We start from the raw sequence: 20,021 nt of genomic DNA on the forward strand, positions 1-20,021 counted from the left end.
CTGTATTTGGCGGGAAAACTTGATTGTTTTATTTACCCTGGAGCACTGTGTTGATGGTTAATATTTACATCGGCTATGGTCGGTAGAGGACCTTGTGTATCTGAGTCAACGAGAATGAAGTTCCGATCTACTCAAGTTAATAAGTCACACGGAAATTGCTACGCCTTCTACCAAAACAATAAATGCGGGACAAAAATAAATAGTTTTGATAAACGTCTCGATTAGAAACTTAATGGGTAACACACTAAATTTGAAATAGTTCAAACTGTTCGAAATCAGCGAGATGGGGATACATATATAATTTGCAATAGGCCTAACTGCTCGACTTAAATTGATAATTAGTTTTATTCACTTATTCATAAGTGGTCTCCATAGACTTTCCAATGAAGTACTCTAAAAAAACCACTTATAGTCTGTCCCACGCTCATATTGCAGTACGTAGAAAATGGCTACCACTGTTACCAGACCCACACTGACCACCCGGCTTGTTAACACTGAGATTATTGTTTCGTGTATGATAAATAATTATATAAGGCATTTTTTTACAGTTTTAATATTCGTTGATTTTTCTAGGACCATAAATTGCGGCTGTATTATTCCAATTGAAGTCATTCCGAAGGAAAAGAAAAAAATCATTTCTATTATTACTTTACAGGAGAAATTATTTGTAGTAGTCTGCCACTATTAATAACAAGGCATTTTCTTAATAATTATATAATAGAGTGGTATCAAGTCGAAAGTTTTTTTTTAAATATTATATGACATTAAAAAAAATTGATGGCGATAGCAGTAGAAACCAAGATGGCATTTTTCAGTTATGTTTTCTTAAAAGTAAGAATTGACTATTGTGCTATGATGAGCCACTACAAGAAAATGTATTTACAGAATTCTTATTCGAGATTTTCCTATATTTTTTTTTAGATGACATAATAAATAAGGACCGGAAAAATTCGCGGGTTCAATGACCTGCAGGAAGAACTCCACAGTTCTACGTACACTCGGTCAAATGCCACCCGCACTCATTGGCTGGTCTCTTGTGAGACGTCCCAACGTAGCTGCCTGTGATTCTTATAAAGCTTTGGTCGGGTGTTTCTCATTGGCCCAGAGTCATCCAGGTGAGTTGCGAGCCAATAGCAGAGGCAGCACTGAGGTAAAAGTAGGGACACCTGTATTTCGCGAATACATTTCGTGTCAAGGTATTTCACAAAATACTGTAGCTTTTCTCCTGTGGTTATTGGCTGAGGTCGGCGAGAGGTGTCGTCCCGCTCTTGACGGGGCCAATGAGAATGTGGTCACCGTACTGCTGCACCCTCACAATTCGCCATGGCTCTTAGAAAAAGCTAGTGTTTTGTGAAATACCTTACATGAAATGAAATCGCGAAATACAGGTGTCCCTAGGTAAAACTTTTGTATTTTAGCCTGTCGCGAAATATGAATTCGCGAAATTTTTCCGGTCTCCAGTAATGAAGTGAAGTGTGAAGCTTGGTGGGGGAGGGGGGGGAAGGGAGGGGCCCACCTCTCGGATGTCCTCGTAGATGTGCTTGAGGTCGTCGTACAGCAGGACGTAGGGGTCGACTGACTGCGGCTGCGGCTGGGAGCCGGGCTGCTGGGTGCGCATGGAGCTGATGGCGCGACAGTGCCTGCTGTAGCCAGGCGCGCGCCGCCCCGCCTGCAACACACGGCCCGACTGCCTCAGCGCGCTGCTAGCGCGGTGTCTCCGAACATCACACGTGCACACGAGCGGCTGCGGTTGTGGGGTCACCGGCGACACTTGAACGATGCATTCCGCAACCTCGCGTTACAACCTGGAGAATGTTTTTGAGCCTCGCAACTCTGTTCCAGCCGCGCGCTGCAGAAACAGCGGAGGAGTTGGAGCAGTGCTGCGTCTCGTGAGCGGTGCCTTAAGGGTGTACTACGTGTGTCAGCGAGGCGGGATGATAAGCGCGACGCTCGCTGGTGCTTCTAGCGCGGTGTCTCCTCTGGACTGGCGAGCAGTCTTCTCGTCGTCACAGATAACTGCGAAATTTGAGCTGCGACCGTAACATTATATGGACGGATAAATGAAGATAAAGGTGTAATGCAAATCCCTTAAATTGCTTTCAAGAATCTGTACTGGTTGTTTTACGCCTAAAAATTTTTCTGATAACGTGCGTTTTAGCCATTTCAACTCTTCAAAAAAAAAATACGGCATAAAAACTTAATCCGAAATCAAAAGTACTTTTCGGATCTCAGTTAAATCTTACAATGCTTCTCGTGAGCAGACCCCCACTCGGATAACTTGAATAGTTTTGAAATCGCGTTTGTTTTCCCTTAAGCTTTGCGCGCCGTGTGTGTGCCCGGGTAGGCGGGGGCCTTAAGGCCCCAGCCTACCTGCTGTCCACACCACGCCACTTGAACACCGCTCAGCACATCCCCAGTGCGGTCGGTTTACGAACTGTGTTTTCAGGAGAACGCATTTGGCCAGCATGCGCATGTTCAGAATACTTGTTTGGCGTGAAACATTCGGCACAGATTGCTGCAGGCACTCGAGGGACTTGCAGTGCATCTCTAACTTCATTCCTCCACCGTTCAGTGTCAAGGTCACCGCTCAGATCTCATAGCTGCTCAATGCACGACGAGGAGACTCCGCGCTGGAAGCACCAGCGAGCGTCGCGATTATCGTCCCGCCTCACTGACACACATACACCCCTGAATTGGCGGGCCCCTTGAATTAAAAAAAAAAAAAGGCTACGTGTACTTATCTACGCGCGTTATCTTCTAACTTTAATTTTGCACGCAAATAATTAATATATACTTTTGTTAAAGTATAAATTCGATCCAATTTAAAAAAATTAAATATATGTACTCAATATTCAATATTAATATTGTATAACTTTAATTATTTAATTTACTTAAATAATAGAGATGGATAGCTATTAATTAATAATAAAAATCAATAAATATGATGAATGTTTATTCTAATTTTTAGTATTAATTATTTATTAAATAATAACGCAATTATTTATAGTTCAAATAAATTATACATACGGGAACATAACCTCATTTTTATAAATACACTTTAAAAACACTATAAACACAATTTCTCTCACTAATATTAACAATAAATAGAAGTTTATAATGATATGGACCCGTATTCTATAGCAATAATTAAAAAATAAGATTTTAAAGCACATAAATAATTTTTATTTGTATGTAGCCTTTTTTTATTCGTGTGAAAATTTCCTTGCATGGTGCGCACGCATCGTAAAAATTCACTCTGATATTGTTTTCCATATCGCGCCTAAAGAAGTTAAACTACAAAAAACACCTAGGCATATATCTGTGTTGCTTCTGCCACTGGATCACAGATGACAGAGGGGGACGCACCACAACGCCGAATTACCACAACAACGAAATACACTAACGCCGAAAAATGTCATTGCAGGACTGCCACAAAGGTTAGGTTAGGTTAGACCACGTTAGGTTACATTAGATTAGGTTAGGCTAGGCCAGGCTAGGATAGTCTAGGTTAAGTTAAGCTAGGTTAAGTTAGTTTAGGTTATATTACGCTAGGTTAGGTTAGGTTAGGTAAGGTTAGGTTAGATTGTGGTATTTCGGCGTTAAGGTACATTTAAGAAACACACACAAATTCATTCAGTTGTTATTTCGGCGTTGTGGTACACAGCAGTTTTCTAGCTGGCGGCGTTGAGGTCAATTTTGACATTCGGCGTTATGGTATTTCGGCGTTGTGGTAACGACCCATGACAGAGTATGTTTGACCACTGAGGAACCCTCCACCTTTGTATGACAGTTGTATCTGCCTGAGGCTTGAGTGCAAAATGGAGGTTCAAGCGCTGGCACTTTATCACATGCACCAATGTAGAGCACAAAACATGTGCAGCAATAATAAACGTTACTAAACATGTACTAACTCCATTTTATTAGCTAAGTATTACGGGAGATAACAGGTAAACACTTATCCCAAAATAACACGTTGTGATAACAGAAAACCGTTTGGTTAACTTATAAATCGAAATAACACGAGAGATTCTAAAAGTAGCGGCCCCCCTCCCCACCACGGTGGAGAGGGTGAAATCAATTGCTCTCTCTCTCTCTCTCTCTCTCTCTCTCTCTCTCTCTCTCTCTCTCTCTCGGAAACGAGTTCTTGGACGACAGTGCTATGTAAAATATTAAACGTCTTAAAAAATTGGTTTTAATGAAATATTTATGAAAAAAATACATCAATTGGTATAATTTTACCCACCTGAAATTGAATTAGTGAGTTTTAAAGGCAACTTCCTTTTAATCCTGACTTTCGGTGATCCGGAAAGGGGCCGGGCCTATGTAGTCCGGATGGACTGGGCTCTACTGTATTCCACGTGAGTTAAATCTCTAAAGAGATATGAGTGTGGAGGGTGCGATCCACTCCTCCCCCTGGCTTCCTGCCTGGCAGCTGGTCTGCACGTCACACTCGGTCTTGAGCAGGCGATTAGGGCGACCTTCGCGCGCGCTTCACATGCGCCTTCGCCTTTATGCAACCTGCAGCGCGCACTGCAGGGCCGGCGCGGCGTCACGGACTAAGGGTTCGTACTCTATGTTTTGTCGTTGCCTATCGATTATCATTCGTTCTCGACAGTTTCGTATAATAAGTAGGGGCAGGCATTTTTCGCGAAAAGATCTGATAACTTATTAGACTGCAATAAGGTATACCCGCACCTGTGGTTTCTTCCTTGTGATTGGCGGCCGTCTGCGAGAGAAGTCGTTGCCTTATTTGACCGAGCCACTCAGGACGCGTTTGATTCCACACTGAATCACTGCGATTTGTGTTGTTACAATCGATATTTACCTGGGAGAAACTGACCCAATCACGAAACACAGACGATGCTATAAGATTTTAACTTTCATCTAGTCTCGAAATCGTTTCGCGAAATTTGCATGCCCCTAATAATAAGTTTATTTTTCCCGTGACATCATTCTCGATCTATAAAATCGTGACAGACTATAGTTGTAACATCATTACTGTCAAAATGGGCGATTCGTGAAGGTGGTATTTGTTACTCGTAGCAGTCGAAATAGACAAAGGTCATGCTGAGAAAGGAAACGGCTTCGGGGTATAACCGATCCCTTTGAAATGAAAGAAAATGATTTCATTGGCATGTTTCGCTTGAGTTGTGATCAGCTCATTTCCTAGTTGCAGCTAAAAGAGCTATCCACGCCAATAATAGCTAAACAAGAATAGCTGAACAATAGGCAGACAGCCGCTTGGACAAACGACTTAAAGAGTTCCCGTCATTTGCAAACCGCTCAGTATTACTTGATGATTTCGATAGCATTTAAGAGCCATTGCACTTATCTGTACAAGTTTCGTTTGATGTTTTTTGTTATTTTTTTCTTCATGTCTCTCAAATATTCTTACAATGTGTATTTACTTGCTTATTCGTTACTGTACGATTTTATTGCAAACTTCTAAACATTATAGATTAATAAAAGAAAAGCTGTTTCAGGCCATTCAGTTACATATTTTACGTGAAAATAGTGAGCTGACAAATTAATTTAAATCATTTGTATTTTTACATACTTTTTTTTTGTCAATATAGAGCAAAAACATGTTTAGGATTCAAAAAACCAAGATTATTAGTTGAAATTTATTCAAGTTTATCTTTAAAAATAGTCTATACCAGCAGTGAACTGCGTTGGTAAAAAATTTAAAATCGGCAAGCAAGAATTAGGGCACAGCAAATTGATTGTTCTCATCCAAGAAGTGTTCAGAGGGCAAAATTGGTTCCAGAAAGAACCAGAGGGAGAGTGCAGAGTGCAGAACGCATTTACTGTGTTGTAAGAAAGTCCACTAACTGCGCCATGTCACAAATGTTATACTGACGAGTAGAGACCGGAAAAATTCGCGGATTCATTTCGCGATACGCTAAAATGCAAATATTTTTACCTTAACGCAACATCTGCTATTGTTTCACTGTTAACCTGGAGGACTGTGGGCCAATTATAGACCCTCGGTCAGAGCATTGTAGAAACACTAGTCTCCCAGTTGAGACGCCTCACAAGTCAGTAGCCGATGAACAGGCGACGATTGCCCGAGTATGCACAGGATCGCGGAGTCTATCCTGGAGGTCATTAAACCCGAGAATTTTTCCAGTCTCTACTGACGAGTATTTCAACAAACAATCTGCAGGGAATGTGTAAACCTGAAACTCCACTTCACAGCAGCTAACCGAGCACAAGACAGGGATGTTTCTCCTCAGTGGCGTGCCACAGACAGATTTGTAACTTCCCGGTGTTGTGGAAGTGTGTCTGCAGCGCGACAAAAGGATTGAGGCTGAGGCAATGACAGGTCTGGCAACCTCCCGACGACGCCCGTCCCGGATGTCCGAAAAACACGGGACGTCCGGACCAGTCACGAGGTTTCCGACCGCGGATGTGACGGCCCGGGTACCGCACTCCCGGAGAGCGAGGTGGCGCTACGAGGCCTCGCCCCCAGACCGCCCCCTGACCGCCCCCTGACCGCCCCCGCCGCCCCCGCCGTGTTCCTCGAAGTCTGCCCCAGCCTCCACCCCCCCCCCCCCCCAGGCAGTTCACCGGCCCGCCGTCGGGGACGCACCACCACGCCGAACGTGCAATAACGCCGAAAACCATAACGCCGAATGCCAAATTGACCACAACGCCGACAGCTAGAAAACTGCTGTGTACCACAACGCCGAATTACCACAACGCCGAAATACATTAACGACGAAAAATGTCATTGCAGAATGCCACAAAGGTAAGGTTAGGTAAGGTTAGGTTAGGTTAGGTTAGGTTAGGTTAGGTTAGGTTAGGTTAGGCTAGGTTATGCTAGCCTATGTTAAGTTAGGTTGTGGTATTTCGGCGTTAAGATACATTTAAGAAACACACACATTCATTCAGTTGTTTTTCATTTTGCTCCTGTGCCCCCCCCCCCCCCCCTCACCACAGCAACGTTTTTCGGCGTTACTGTATTTCGGCGTTGTGGTACACAGCAGTTTTCTAGCTGTCGGCGTTGTAGTCAATTTGGCATTCGGCGTTATGGTATTCGGCGTTATTGTACGTTCGGCGTTGTGGTAACGACCCCTCGCCGTCTACGGGGCGTCAAGCCTAGACAGGGAAAAAGGTTTGTTTGAATCAAACAAATATTTCTTTATATATGGCGAAACAAATATTTACTTGGTGGAACAAAATACTTTGTTAGTTTAACCAAACTCGGTAAGTTAACAAAAATATATTTTTTTACACCTAACCAAATACACATTTGAGTTGACAAAATCATTTTGTTGAGTCAACAGAATCTTTCCTACTACAAAATATTTGTTTGAAATTAAGAAAATATATATTTATTTCGCCATATATAAACAACTATTTTGTTGAGGCAAACAAACCTCTCTCTCAGTGCACATGGTACAGCGTGAGTCGGAACTCGACCGCAGGTTTCTCCCGAGATGATACATTTTTTTTTTTGAAGTGGTTGTTTACCTTCAATTATTTCAATGAAATGATTTTAAGACAGTGACAAATTTTTTCGGGGGTTGTAGAAATTTGTTTTACTAAAAATCATCCAAACGCATGAAGTTACAACTTAAAATCGTAATTGATCTATTATTTGCAGTAAAATCAGTTGTTTGTCTCCAACTTCAAAGGCGGCACTTCCGACAGCAAGGCGCACGTGAACCTGCGGTTTAATATTCTTCAAAATTAGGATGATTGGTTAGGATGGGTTAGCTACGTAGCCAAACAAAAGAATTCCGAAGTCACCCGAAGGCAGGTATTCGGTAATGTTCGGGCAAGTGGAATACTCGGCGTGAATCGTAGGTATCCCGGGGTTCAACTGTGTGAGCAAGCGAGACACCCGGAGACCAGCGGAGCTGACGAGAAGAGACGAGGCTGCGGTGTGTCGAACACGAGAGAAACACGCAGAGCGCGGCGGCGAGACGGGGACGGAGAGAAAGGCGGAGACGGAGAGGGAAAGGCGGAAAGGCGGAAAGACGCGAAGAATGGAAACCTGCTGCCGAACAGACTCTCAGGATTGACGTAATAACCAAACACCGAGCAGGTATAGAGCCTCCGCCGTAACACCCCGCGATTGCGGACAGCAGGAAAAAAAAAAAATTCCGTGAAGGTAACGAGTTACGAAGTCGGCGTGTGCAATCTTTGCTGCTAATCACCGGAGTCAAAAGTCAACGATCCCCCCATCCCTGGACATTTTTTTTATACAATGAATTTTTTTAACGCCAATTCCTCGGTTGTGTGTTCTCATCTTTGTTCGACAAATATTCACTTCGTGACGGCATTTCTTACTAAGCTTCCCTTACGGGTTGCTTTCAAGCTATCAAGTCTACTTCTAGCACTGGTATTAAGACATTTACGGTTTAAAATGTCCATAGAGTAATACCTTCATGAAAAATTCGCAGTTTCATTTCGTGATCGGCTAAAAATTACAACAATTTTAACCTCTTCGGCCTATTCCACAAAAGGTACAACTGTACAAGTTACAAATCAACAATTAAAAAGCTCTGTACGTACAAATTACACGTTACAGGTGTTCCAAAAATTAAATATTACAAGTGTAAAATTTAAAGTACAGCTGTGCAAGAAGTTTGCAGCATTTAATTATTTTTTTCTTTGTCGACCTAACACCTAAACACATAGTGTTGGGAATGTGTTTGTAAATGGTAATAAGGAGATTCTTTATGACATCTTCTCAGACAAATCCTCCAAGCAAACTTTGTTAGCAATCCACTAGAAGGCCTGTGCCTTCATCTTGGCAGAATATGATGACAAACACCACTATATGTAAAAATTACTATCAATTTTTCATTGATAGTTATATGTTTAACTTTTACTCTTGTACACAACTTTGAAAAAATAATTACTATTACGAATGAAACGGCAGATTATTCTTAAAACGCAATTAAAATATAAATATATCTACAATTTTTAACATGAAATCCCAAAGCTCACAACCCACCGACGCATATCGGTGACAGGATAGCGCTGCCCACAATTCCCAGTCAGTGGAGAGCTACATGCAGCTGTCCACAATTCCCAGTCAGTGGAGATCCAGTGTTGCTGGCGAAGCTTTCCTTCTATTTGTGCGGCCATGAAGTCTGTTCCTAAGTAATAATTATAGTTTTACCGCATTCATTCCAAATTATTCAATAAATAAAAATAAAAAGATAAAATTGTATTTCACACGTGTTCTAAACACACTTAGTCTAGTTGTACAAGATAGATGTATTAATTTATTTCATCAGAATGCGTATTCCAAAGAGTATAAATAATTTAAGAAACTGATAAACATACAAAAATTAACTACTCCATACACACTTACCTCAATATCTAGATTAAATTGTAATTACATTTCACAAGTTTATTTTACGTACGTCCAACCATGTGTATACAATTGTAGAAAAAACACTGGGATTAACAGGTGTTCACTTTTACATTTGTGTTACACAATTTGTTTCATATTGTACAACTTGTAAGATAATCCACTTGTAATTTGTTACTCATACTTTTGTGGAATAGGCCCCTGGGATTCTTGCGCTACTGGTCCACAATGTGTGTGTAAGACTGTGAACCAATCAGAAATTCCCAACAAAAGCAGTATCGACTCACCGGCAACTAAACTGAGACCTCCCAAGAGTGTTGCCGGTGAAGAAGGGGCATTTGTCCGAGTATGTAGAAGACTGGGAGTCTATACTGGAGGGCAATCAACCGGCCGATTTTTCCAGGCCCTACATACGACGGAAGCTTAGTAGGAATGATAAATATTCTACATTCTATGGCAGCAAAAAAAATTGGTTGTCTGTAAAGTCGGTTTACGGACGATAGATTAACGTCACAACGTCATAACAAAACATTGATGAAATGATTGCATACTTTTATGAATAAAATTGAATAATTTTTATTTTAATAATAAAAGAATAAATACGTGAAATTATACTAGTAATCAGATTTTTTAAATGCAAGAATAATTAACCTTTATTGCCGAAATTGTTGTTGTAATAAGTAATTAAAACCACATTAACTTTCCACTTCACTTTATAAACAGTTGACGAAACAGTTCACGTGTAGATGTAAGTTGTGTGCTGCCGCTGTCTTTCTTCTCCTCGGACGCATAGGCCAATCGAGTGGAAGAGAGATGGATGCGGCGCAAGCGTACAATGAGCGTAACGGGACACAGCGTAACGGGACACTTTTCGTGCGTGCAGCCGGCGATCTTCGATTTATTAGACGCTGTCACGTCAAAAATAGTTTTCTGAGGTATCTGTATTTTCTCAACAGGCATTGGTCAGACCTTATTTTTTCCATTCTGTTGTTTGTGATAAGCCGGATGACGCCAATCAAAAAACCCCGCTTGTAATAATAGTTTCCTAGTGTTCGGTCCAGCGTCCACTCCATGTCCATCACACTTGTCACAGGCTTGGAGTGGCGTGGAGTTCATTGCGAGTATGCATGTTTTGAGACACGTCATCAAATAAACTCCACGTCACACGGGTGAATAAATCAACTTTAAAGATAATTTTTAGGGTTAGATTATTCACTCACTGGCACAGTTATTTGAACACGCATATAGTAACTGACGCAACTGTAAGTACATAAATCGACTTATAACTGTAAGTATATAAATATACTTATGGCTATCGAACTATAGTATTATTCATAGTCCAGGATAGAATCCACAGTCATATGCGTACTCGAGACAACGATACATGTTCATTGGCTGTTGGCTTGTGACTACGATTCGATACGTCTTCTGTTGAGGGTTGCTATATACAGTAAGTGCCGCAAAGAAAAAATTATAAATTAAGGGGAGTTTAATTATGAGATAAATAGTTTGTGGTACAATAATTTTAGGGAGTTCTCTGAATGATTGTTTTTGCAGAGGGAAAGTTTTATGTAAAAATAATTTCATGGACAAAAGCCACCGCTGGTTTTCACTGGATGTCCAGATTAACTGTTTAATATCACCGTTGGGTTCATCTGCGCTCCTCTGTGTTATTTGAGGTTCGTTGTTGTTTTTCTATGTTTAAATTTTCTTGTTGCTGCAACTCTCTTCGTTGTTAGCTCAATGTGTTCGTCTGTGCTGTCATAGGCATGTACAGTGGAAATAAGCTGATATTTGATTTCTGTGTGTGTGTTCATGTACTTCCCTTTGTTATCCATTCCTGAGGGGAATTTTTTTTTCCCCTATGAGAACCAGTGTGAACCAGAAATGGCTTACGAACATGACAATGCTTGAAATCAACATTTAGTAGTGTTGTAACGTTGTAAGACTTGGACGATAGTCGCGCAGCTGCCAAGTCAGCTAATGCATGCGTAAAGCCTAGGAATCACACATATCCTTACATGCACTCCCGAATACTGGCCTTCGTTAAACTTCGGGATATAATTTTTTTTAAATTAAAAAAAAAACGCGCGGGTTAGAATCGTGGCATCAAGGTAATAAGTGACGTAAAAAATTGGTTGTCTGTAAGGTCGGTTTACGGACGATAGTTTAACGTGACGTCATAACAAAACATTGATGAAATGATTGCATACTTTTATGAATAAAATTGAATCATTTTTATTTTAATAATAAAAGAATAAATACTTGAAATTATACTAGAAATGAGATTTTTAAAATGCAAGAATAATTAACCTTTATTGCCGAAATTGTTGTAATAAGCAATGAAAATCACATTAACTTTTCACTTCACATTATAAACAGTCGAGTGGAAGAGAGATAAATGAGGCTCAAGCGTACAATGAGCGTAACGGGACACAGTGTAACGGAAAAATGAGCGTAACGAGACACAGCGTAACGGAACAATGTGCGTACGGGACACTTTTTCGTACGTGCAGCCGGCGTTCATCGATTTATTAGACGTTGTCACGTCAAAAGATACTTAAGATATTAAAAACGGGGAAAGTATTGTTTTGTGATTTGCAGCAAGTATCTGTGTTGTGTCGGGTTCGCGACCGGGGCAGGCACAGTAGGGGCGGTGACGAGGGGAAAGGAGTGGGTTGCGCCAGGTCAGTGGCGGCACGAGGTAGGTGGTGGGTGAAGGGGGGGTGTTGCGCCACGGCGGGGCCCCGGGGAGTTGCCGGCACACATTGCGCCGCCCGCGTCCTGCTGACCGCCGCCAGTCACCCTGGTGGAAAGATCTACCTTGTCCTCTGCTTTAAATGGTGTAACCGTAGAGTGGAGTGTGTAGCGCCTTGCATCTCTGAAAGGTAGGGGCATGCAGATTTCGCGAAAAGATTTCGAGACTAGATGGAAGTCAAAACACTGTAGATCGTCTGTGTTTCGTGATTGGGAGAGTTCATCCCAGGTACAAATCGATTGTTACGACACCAATCACAGTGATTCAGTGCGGAAGAAAACGCATCCTGAGTGGCTTGGTACGATATAGGGCATCGACTTCTCTCGCAGACGGCCGCCAATCACAAGGAAGAAATTGTTGGCGCGGGTATATCTTGTTGCAGTCTAATAGGTGTCAAGATCTTTTCGCGAAAAATGCCTGCCCCTACTGAAAGGCTGGAGTGTTGGTTCCCTACCCGGATCTGGCTCAGTAGTCTGGGGACATGTGGAAGTCTAACTGGTGGTGACAGATCATGGTAATCTCCAGGTTCATGAAGGCGTGACATCGCACCTCGGGGGGGGGGGGGGGGGGGGCAGGTACGTTCTGGAAGGGTCTGTGCCATCCGGTTGTGCGAAACCTCCTGACTAGGGACACCCGTATTTCACGATTTCAATAAATGTCAAGGTATTTCACAAAATACTGTAGCTTTTTCTGAGAGTCATGGCAAATTGTGAGGGTGCAGCAGTACGGTGACCACATTCTCATTGGCCCCGTCAAGAGCAGGACGACACCTCTCCCCGACCTCAGCCAATAACCACAGGAGAAGAGCTACAGTATTTTGTGAAATACCTTGACACGAAATGTATTCGCGAAATACAGGTGTCCCTACTCCTGACCTCCTGTGAAGCCCTGTTCTTGGCTCGCGTAGGCAGTGTGCGGTCCGCGAGTTGACAGAGTGGAAGGGAGGCTTGTTTTCCAAGCCTGCTAGGTCCAGATATGGGCTCTGGGTCTATGTGGAACTGTAAGCTGACTCCTGATCTACCCTAAAAGGGCGTAGACTTGGGAGAGGGGGAGGAGGGTGAGCCGCCCTTAGGGGCCTGAAAATAGTGACCGCCGCCAGTAATCAAAAGGGGTAGCGTAATCCTTGGACATTTCTATCTTATTTTCACTTGCTCTGGAATGTTTAAATTTATCTGTAAGCTGACTCCCAACCTACCATCAAAGGGTGCATATTTGGGAGGACAGGTTGGAACACAGATTCCCACCGCCTGTGCGACAACGGGAAGCCTTCATTTCACAGACGAGAGAGACACACCCGAAGTCCCCCGAAGTTCATGCTCGCTTTTTTTCCGTTCTATCTCATTGTATAAACCGGTGTGGCATTACATTTTAAGGTCGATTAGGATAGGTTAGCTACATTATAAATACTTTAAAACATTGTGGATGGTTGGTTATATTAGGTAAGTATAGCTACATTAAAAATACTGTAAAATCACTTTATGGTTGCTTAGCAAATAACTTTTTAATATGTAGCTATCCAAGGCTAGGAAACCGTTTACATGATTTCACAGTATCTTTAATGTAGCTATCTTAAACAAATCAACCATCCACAATGTTTTAAAGTATTTATAATGTAGCTAACCTAACCTGATTGGCCATTAGTTATCATGAGTTACAATGAACCAAAAAAAACAACCGAAGATGCACGATCGGACGTTTGGCTCTCTCGTCTGTGAAAAAAGGCTTCCCGTGCGCCAATGGTGTCGCCTCTGCACTGGCGCGCATTCTTCTTGTCGGGACAGGGTGACCGCGAGATAAGGCGGAGAAATGGGGATAAAGGTGCAATGCAAGTCCCTTCAGTGTTTTCAACAATCTGCACCGGATGTTTCATGCCTAGTATTATTCTGAAAACACGCGTTTCAGCCATTTTCACTCTCCTAAAAAAACAATTTAAAAAAATATGGAAACAGAACTACTTATCCGTCTTCAGCGCATTCTTAAATGGTTTCCGTAAACAGACATCGCTTGGATATATCTGCATAGCATGTGTGTGCCCGGGTAGGCGGGGCCTTTAAAATGTCCACTCGCCTCTTAAAAACCGCTCAACACATCTTTATGAACATATTCCTTTGCTGGTTCACACGACATTTCATAGAAAAACCTCAATAATACACAACAAAGTCCAAAACATAAACACAAACGAGAACAACCAAAAACCAGATGATGTAAAATGTTAAATATCTAGAAAGCACAGAGAACTCCATGAAAGGATTTTGGATTGTTCTCAGAGTGTTTTCGATTTTTACAAAAAAAATATTAGTTCTCCATTCTTCAGGTTTATCTCAAAAAATACAAAAAAAGACCAGCAATGGAGAACGTTCACAAAATTGTATCAAACCATTCTTCCCCATTGCAAGAAACATTCAAATAACGTGTGTTTCTCTCAAATAAATTAATTTTACTTACGACGTATGTCAAAGTACCATGGTATTTAGATCACATTGGCCTCAAAATAAAGTTACATAAATTTATTTTACAGAAACAGTAACTTGTTCAGTAGTAATCAGTAACATAAACTTTCAACCTGGAAAAGTTTATGTTCTGTAGTAGGTTTACGTCTGATTATCCTTTAGGTACGGCCCTAAAATGTGAAACAAAAAAAGGAAATTGACCAAACTAACTATGCAAAAATCATGCGAAGGATATACTTCCAACTACATGGAAATGACCTAACTTGAACAATCCATATGCTGGACAACGAGCTGGACCTAGAGCAAGAAGTGTTGGAGCCACGTGCGCAGTGCCAGGCGGCGATAAGGTCGACTCCTGCGTGCGCGGCAAGCGGCCCGGCGCCCTAAGGCGCGAGGCGCCCTGCTGGACTGTGAAGCCAATGCACTTGTGGCGACAAGCGACACACGCTGGCTATATCTGCTGAGCCTAAATTTCATGTTCTATAGCGGCACTGTATTGTCGTTTAGTAATGACAAGGAAATGACCATAAAACTATTTCAATACTAACAACACACATAGATACAAAATCAAATAAAGGTTTTTAGAACCAAAATTATGTAGGTGCCCTTCAAATGTTTTAAATGATGTTGGCTAACACTTATATTGACTGTAACATTTAAAAATAAGAAGAATCTGACGGTTAATATAACTGTTTGAAATGGTGTAATCGAATTTGTTGTAGTCTAAGTACATCTGAAATTATTATTTTTTTACCACGGTAATGTACACAATATATTAAATATTTCCCGAACGAAGGCTTTTCGAAAAGTTAATAAAGTTATAACGTTTTTTAAATTTACAATTGACTTAAGAGCTTGGCCATAAGAAACTATTGCTGCAACACCATGGTTTAAAATGCTCTGTTCACGGATCACTCCGTTGCTGGTACTGAGTTTGGTAACAGCTACTTTGTAAACCTGATGCAACTGTTCTATTGACTCTCTGTGGTTATTTTCTCAATGCGCGAATCAACTAGAGCGGTACCTTCAGGTGGACCACGAACTGCTGACAGGGGAGGTCGGGTGGGTTGAGGGGTAGAGAGAAAGAACCAGACACAATTGCAGTATTCTTAAAGAGCTCGTTCACGGGTCAGTAAAAACAAATACAAGTCATGCATAGACTGGAAAAATTCGCGCTTTCGATGACCTCTAGGATATAGACTCCACAACCCCCTGCACACTCGGGCAAATGCCACCTGCTCATTGGCTATTGACTCGTGACACCCATCAACTGGGACGATTGCGATTCGATACTTTTTTGGTTGAAGGTTTTCACATTGGCTCAAAGTCCTTCAGATAAACTGCAAGCCAATCACAGAAGCAATATAAAGGTACAGTTGTTTGGATTCTAGCATATCGTGAAATGAACCCGCGAATTTTTCCGGTCTTTCTAGCTCATGCAGTAGTTTCCTGGACCAAGCCTCTGTTTCACCAACACCTTCAAGTGGTTATTCAAGTCAGTCGAGTTATTCCAGTCCAGCCAGGTTCACGTAACCATTCAAGCCCCCCTTCCATATCCCACTGCTGCTATCATCTGAATTGGAGCTTCTCGCGATGGAGTGCCAAGTCGAGGAGAGCAGCACGCACGTGATGCCTCGACGCGCAGGTGAACTAGATCTCGCTGCAGCCCCGCGCCAAAGGGAAGGACGGGTGAAAGTCACGCACGAGTTGCGAAGACGCACTTCTCCGTCGCGAGTGCACGAGAGTTGGCTTTCCACGTCGGAAGTGTCGCGTCCTTCCGACATGTCGGCGCACCGGCGGTCGACACCTCGTGTCCTCATCCTTGGTCCGACGGGGGCCAGACCCCAAGTTCTTCGCGGGTGTCACCTGAGTACACCTCCCCCCCCCCCAGAAGCTCCGAGGTCGAAGCATCTCAGCTGCCGGCTCGTGAATGGCCCATCAGCAACCACGTGACACCGCAGGAGAAGGTGCATCAAGATCAACTAACTGTCCACAATTTCATCTCTGAAGCTAAACATTTTTTTTTTGCATCTTCTAGCACGACGCGGATACAGGACTTTCCGTTCGGGGGGGATTTATAAATAATACACAAAAAAAATTAATATTTGAACACATGTGTTTAAAAAAAAATCTTACGTTATTATTAGAGACTGGAAAAATTCGCGATTTCGATGACCTCTAGGATAGAATCCACAATCCCCTACACACTCAGGCAAATGCCACATGCTCATTGGCTATTGACTTGTGACACCTGTCAACTGGGACGCTTGCGATTCGATACTTTCTTTGGTTGAAGGTCTTTCATTGGCTCAAAGTCCTTCAGATAAACTGTTAGTCCCTCACAGAAGCAATATAAAGATACAGTTGTTTGGATTATTGCATATCATGAAATGAACCCGCGAATTTTTCCGGTCTCTAGTTATTATCGACACCAACACACTGACACATGGACCTACAGAAGTAACCGTAGGCGACGCAGCTTCTCACACAGTTGAAACTGCAGGTGTTGTATCAGCTCACCTTGCATAATACAAAATAAAATACTGCCTTCACTGATAATTTGCAAATAATCCACCCCCCCCCCCCCCCTTTTTCCTAATAGTCTACCACTAGAGAGCATGTCTTATCGTACGGTGGACGATGGTTGGTAGTTGCTCCATCTGAGCAGTTTTCTCGTACACATTCGGCGATTCACGAAGCGAGTGTACATGCTAAGGTGGAACTAATAAGTAGGGACAGGAAAAATTCGCGGGTTCAGTGACCTGTAGGATGAACTCCACAGTACTACGTACACTCGGTCAAATGCCACCCACTCATTGGCTGCTGTCTTGTGATACGTTCCAGCGTAGCAGCCTGTGATTCGATAAAGCTTTGGTTGGGTGTTTCTCATTGGCCCAGAGTCATCCAGGTGAGTTGTGAGCCAATAGCAGAGGCAGCACTGAGGTATAACTATTTGTATTTTAGCCTATCGCGAAATGAATTCGCGAATTTTTCCGGTATCTAGTGATAAGAGAGTGCAGACGAGGACCTCGGCGGGCGAGATGGCTGGGCGAGTGACGGCCTCCCGCCACACGCCGGCACACAGAGGCGACACAATGCCGTGTTGTCCGGGTCGAGTGTCGCGTGTCGCGCCATTGTGTCTGCTCCTCGACGCCGCAGGACAAGCCAACCTGCAGGGTCTGCGCGCCCACATGGTCGCCGGATAGTGCATACATCCATCAGCAAATACATTCACCATTTGATTTCCTCATTCCTAAGAGAAAGTATTTTTTTGACGTGAGAACGTCTAATAAATTTATGAACGCCGGCTGCACGCACGAAAAAGTGTCCCGTTACGCACATTGTTACGTTACGCTCATTGTACGCTTGCGCCGCATCTATCTCTCTTCCACTCGATTGGAACAACCATCGATTTTACTTTTTCGAGGCACATTAAACTTGAACACTCCCAATCGTTTCCTACTTTTCCTATCATCGTCCTATCCTTAAGAGAATAACACAGATTGGAACCAGTTAAATAGCAAACATGTATAAAAGTCATAGTTAAAATAATCTCTTCGTTAAAGTAATAAACATATTTGAATTAATGAGTGCAAATTAAAGTAAATTTAGCTATCAATTAAATTGTAGATTTCATTTCACTCCTTCATTGTATCGATACAAAATAGTGATAATTCAATAAAAATGATTCAATTTTATTCATAAAAGTATGCAATCATTTCATCAATGTTTTGTTATGACGTTGTCACGTTAAACTATCGTCCGTAAACCGACTTTACAGACAACCAATTTTTTTTGGGGGGGAGAAAATAATCTGTTCGCTCATTTATCTACACAATAAGGCATGTGATTGTTTCCTTGTAGCTGGCGACCGTTTGGCCCTGTTTGGACGGACCATTCAGGAAGTAATGCACTCGGGACACGGGACAGCTGGGACGCAACTCGGAGCTGACGGACAGTGCGTGAGAGAGACTTGACGGCGCCTGCGAGCGGGCCGTAAACAACGTCCCCCGCTCCGAGCGCCTTGACGCCGAGAGACGCTCGCCCGCCCGTCAAGGCTGCGAGGCGGAGCTTTCACACCACCGCCGGAGACGACGACGCAGATGGTCGGCGGCGAGATCCATCACGGGCCCCGTCAGCGCCTGGCGGGTCAGGATGCTGCGGCGACGCTCCTCTCTGGTCCACGGCAGAGAAACTGGCATTCCGCGGTGCGTTTACCGCCCGGACTCGCGGCTTCCTCTCCCGCTGCGGTCGGACCGTCAAGTCGCCGTCGTCTGCCCGACACGTCCAGGAAGAACTCCAACTAACGGTTGTCACTCGTCTCCGGGTTTCTCTTGTTCCTTGCGGTTCACACCGAGGAGAATGATTGACGAGGGAATAATTTTTCCTAGCCTGTCTAAAACTAAGTGTCTTTTCAGGGAGGGGCGTAACGGCAGAAGCCTTTACGCCCAGCCATGCTGGGTTTCAGCCATGCCGAAAGGGTAGCACAGATCGTGTTCTTTGTTCGAGAATTGGCCAGCCAAGGCAAAAATTGATCCCATGACTAACTCCCCTAACTTAAACCCTAGACTATAACTAGTTAAGGTGGGTCCAGGTAAAACCTGCATGGACACAGGGAAAACCCTTGACTCGTTCAAACGGGGTTAAACAGTGCAAGCACTGAGCAGGCAGGTTCAGTACAGGACGAGGAGGATGGTCCAGGAAGAAGAGTTTGTCCTTGGCTTTGCTGGAGTGTGTGTATGGCTGTGGAGTCAAACCCGTAGACAAGATTACCGCGAAAGAGATTAACGAGACTAGGTACACGTTTGCATCGTCTGTGTTTCGTGGTCGGTCGGGTTTCTCTTTGGCATGTGCCTAATGTGTGCACGAGAATCACAGCCATTCTGCATGGAAGCAGTCTGGTACTGAACGGCCCGGCCGAATAAGGCAATGGCTTCTCTTGCAGACAAGGAAGCAACTGCTTTCGCGGGCACACCATGTTGCATTCTAGTGCACTCACTGTCCCTACTACTGCGGGAGGAAGTCTGAGGGCTACCCACCGCCTTGACTGACGGACGGTGTGGGTAGTAACAGTCTGGACAGCCGGTAGAGGCTGGCTAGGACATCGGCCTGGGTGGTCCCAGGTCGGAAGAGAGGTCTGGGAAAGCGCCAGTCAGCACTAGAGGAGGAGACTCCATCGAGTACAACTGCTGTTAGCTGATAGTTAGGGACTGGAAAAATTCGCCCGTTTCAATGACTTTCAGGACTGACTACACAGTCCTCTGTATACTCGGGAAATTAACGCCAGTTCATTGGCTGCTGACTTGTGAGTCGTCTCAACTGGCTTGTTTGTGATTCGATACATCTTTGGTTGATGGTTTCTCATTGGCCCAGAGTTATCCAGATGACCAGTGAGCCAATACTAAGAGCAGCTTAAAAGGTATATGCAGTTGAAGATTAGCCTATCGCCGAATGAATCCGCGAATTTTTCCGGTCTCTACTG

General features: G+C 43.3%; 1 protein-coding gene across 1 annotated transcript in view; it reads right to left on the reverse strand.

Annotated features, from left to right (window-relative positions):
• Positions 1-20,021, reverse strand: part of LOC134528419 (all trans-polyprenyl-diphosphate synthase PDSS1) — a 203,376-nt gene that overhangs the window by 116,380 nt on the left and 66,975 nt on the right. The window contains exon 2 of the mRNA XM_063362020.1: positions 1,517-1,669. Coding sequence (XP_063218090.1) covers positions 1,517-1,669 — 153 coding nt within the window. The remainder of the gene's footprint in view (positions 1-1,516; positions 1,670-20,021) is intronic.

The sequence above is a fragment of the Bacillus rossius genome, chromosome 1 (assembly GCF_032445375.1).
Source record: "Bacillus rossius redtenbacheri isolate Brsri chromosome 1, Brsri_v3, whole genome shotgun sequence".
Classification (NCBI taxonomy): Eukaryota; Metazoa; Arthropoda; class Insecta; order Phasmatodea; family Bacillidae; genus Bacillus; species Bacillus rossius.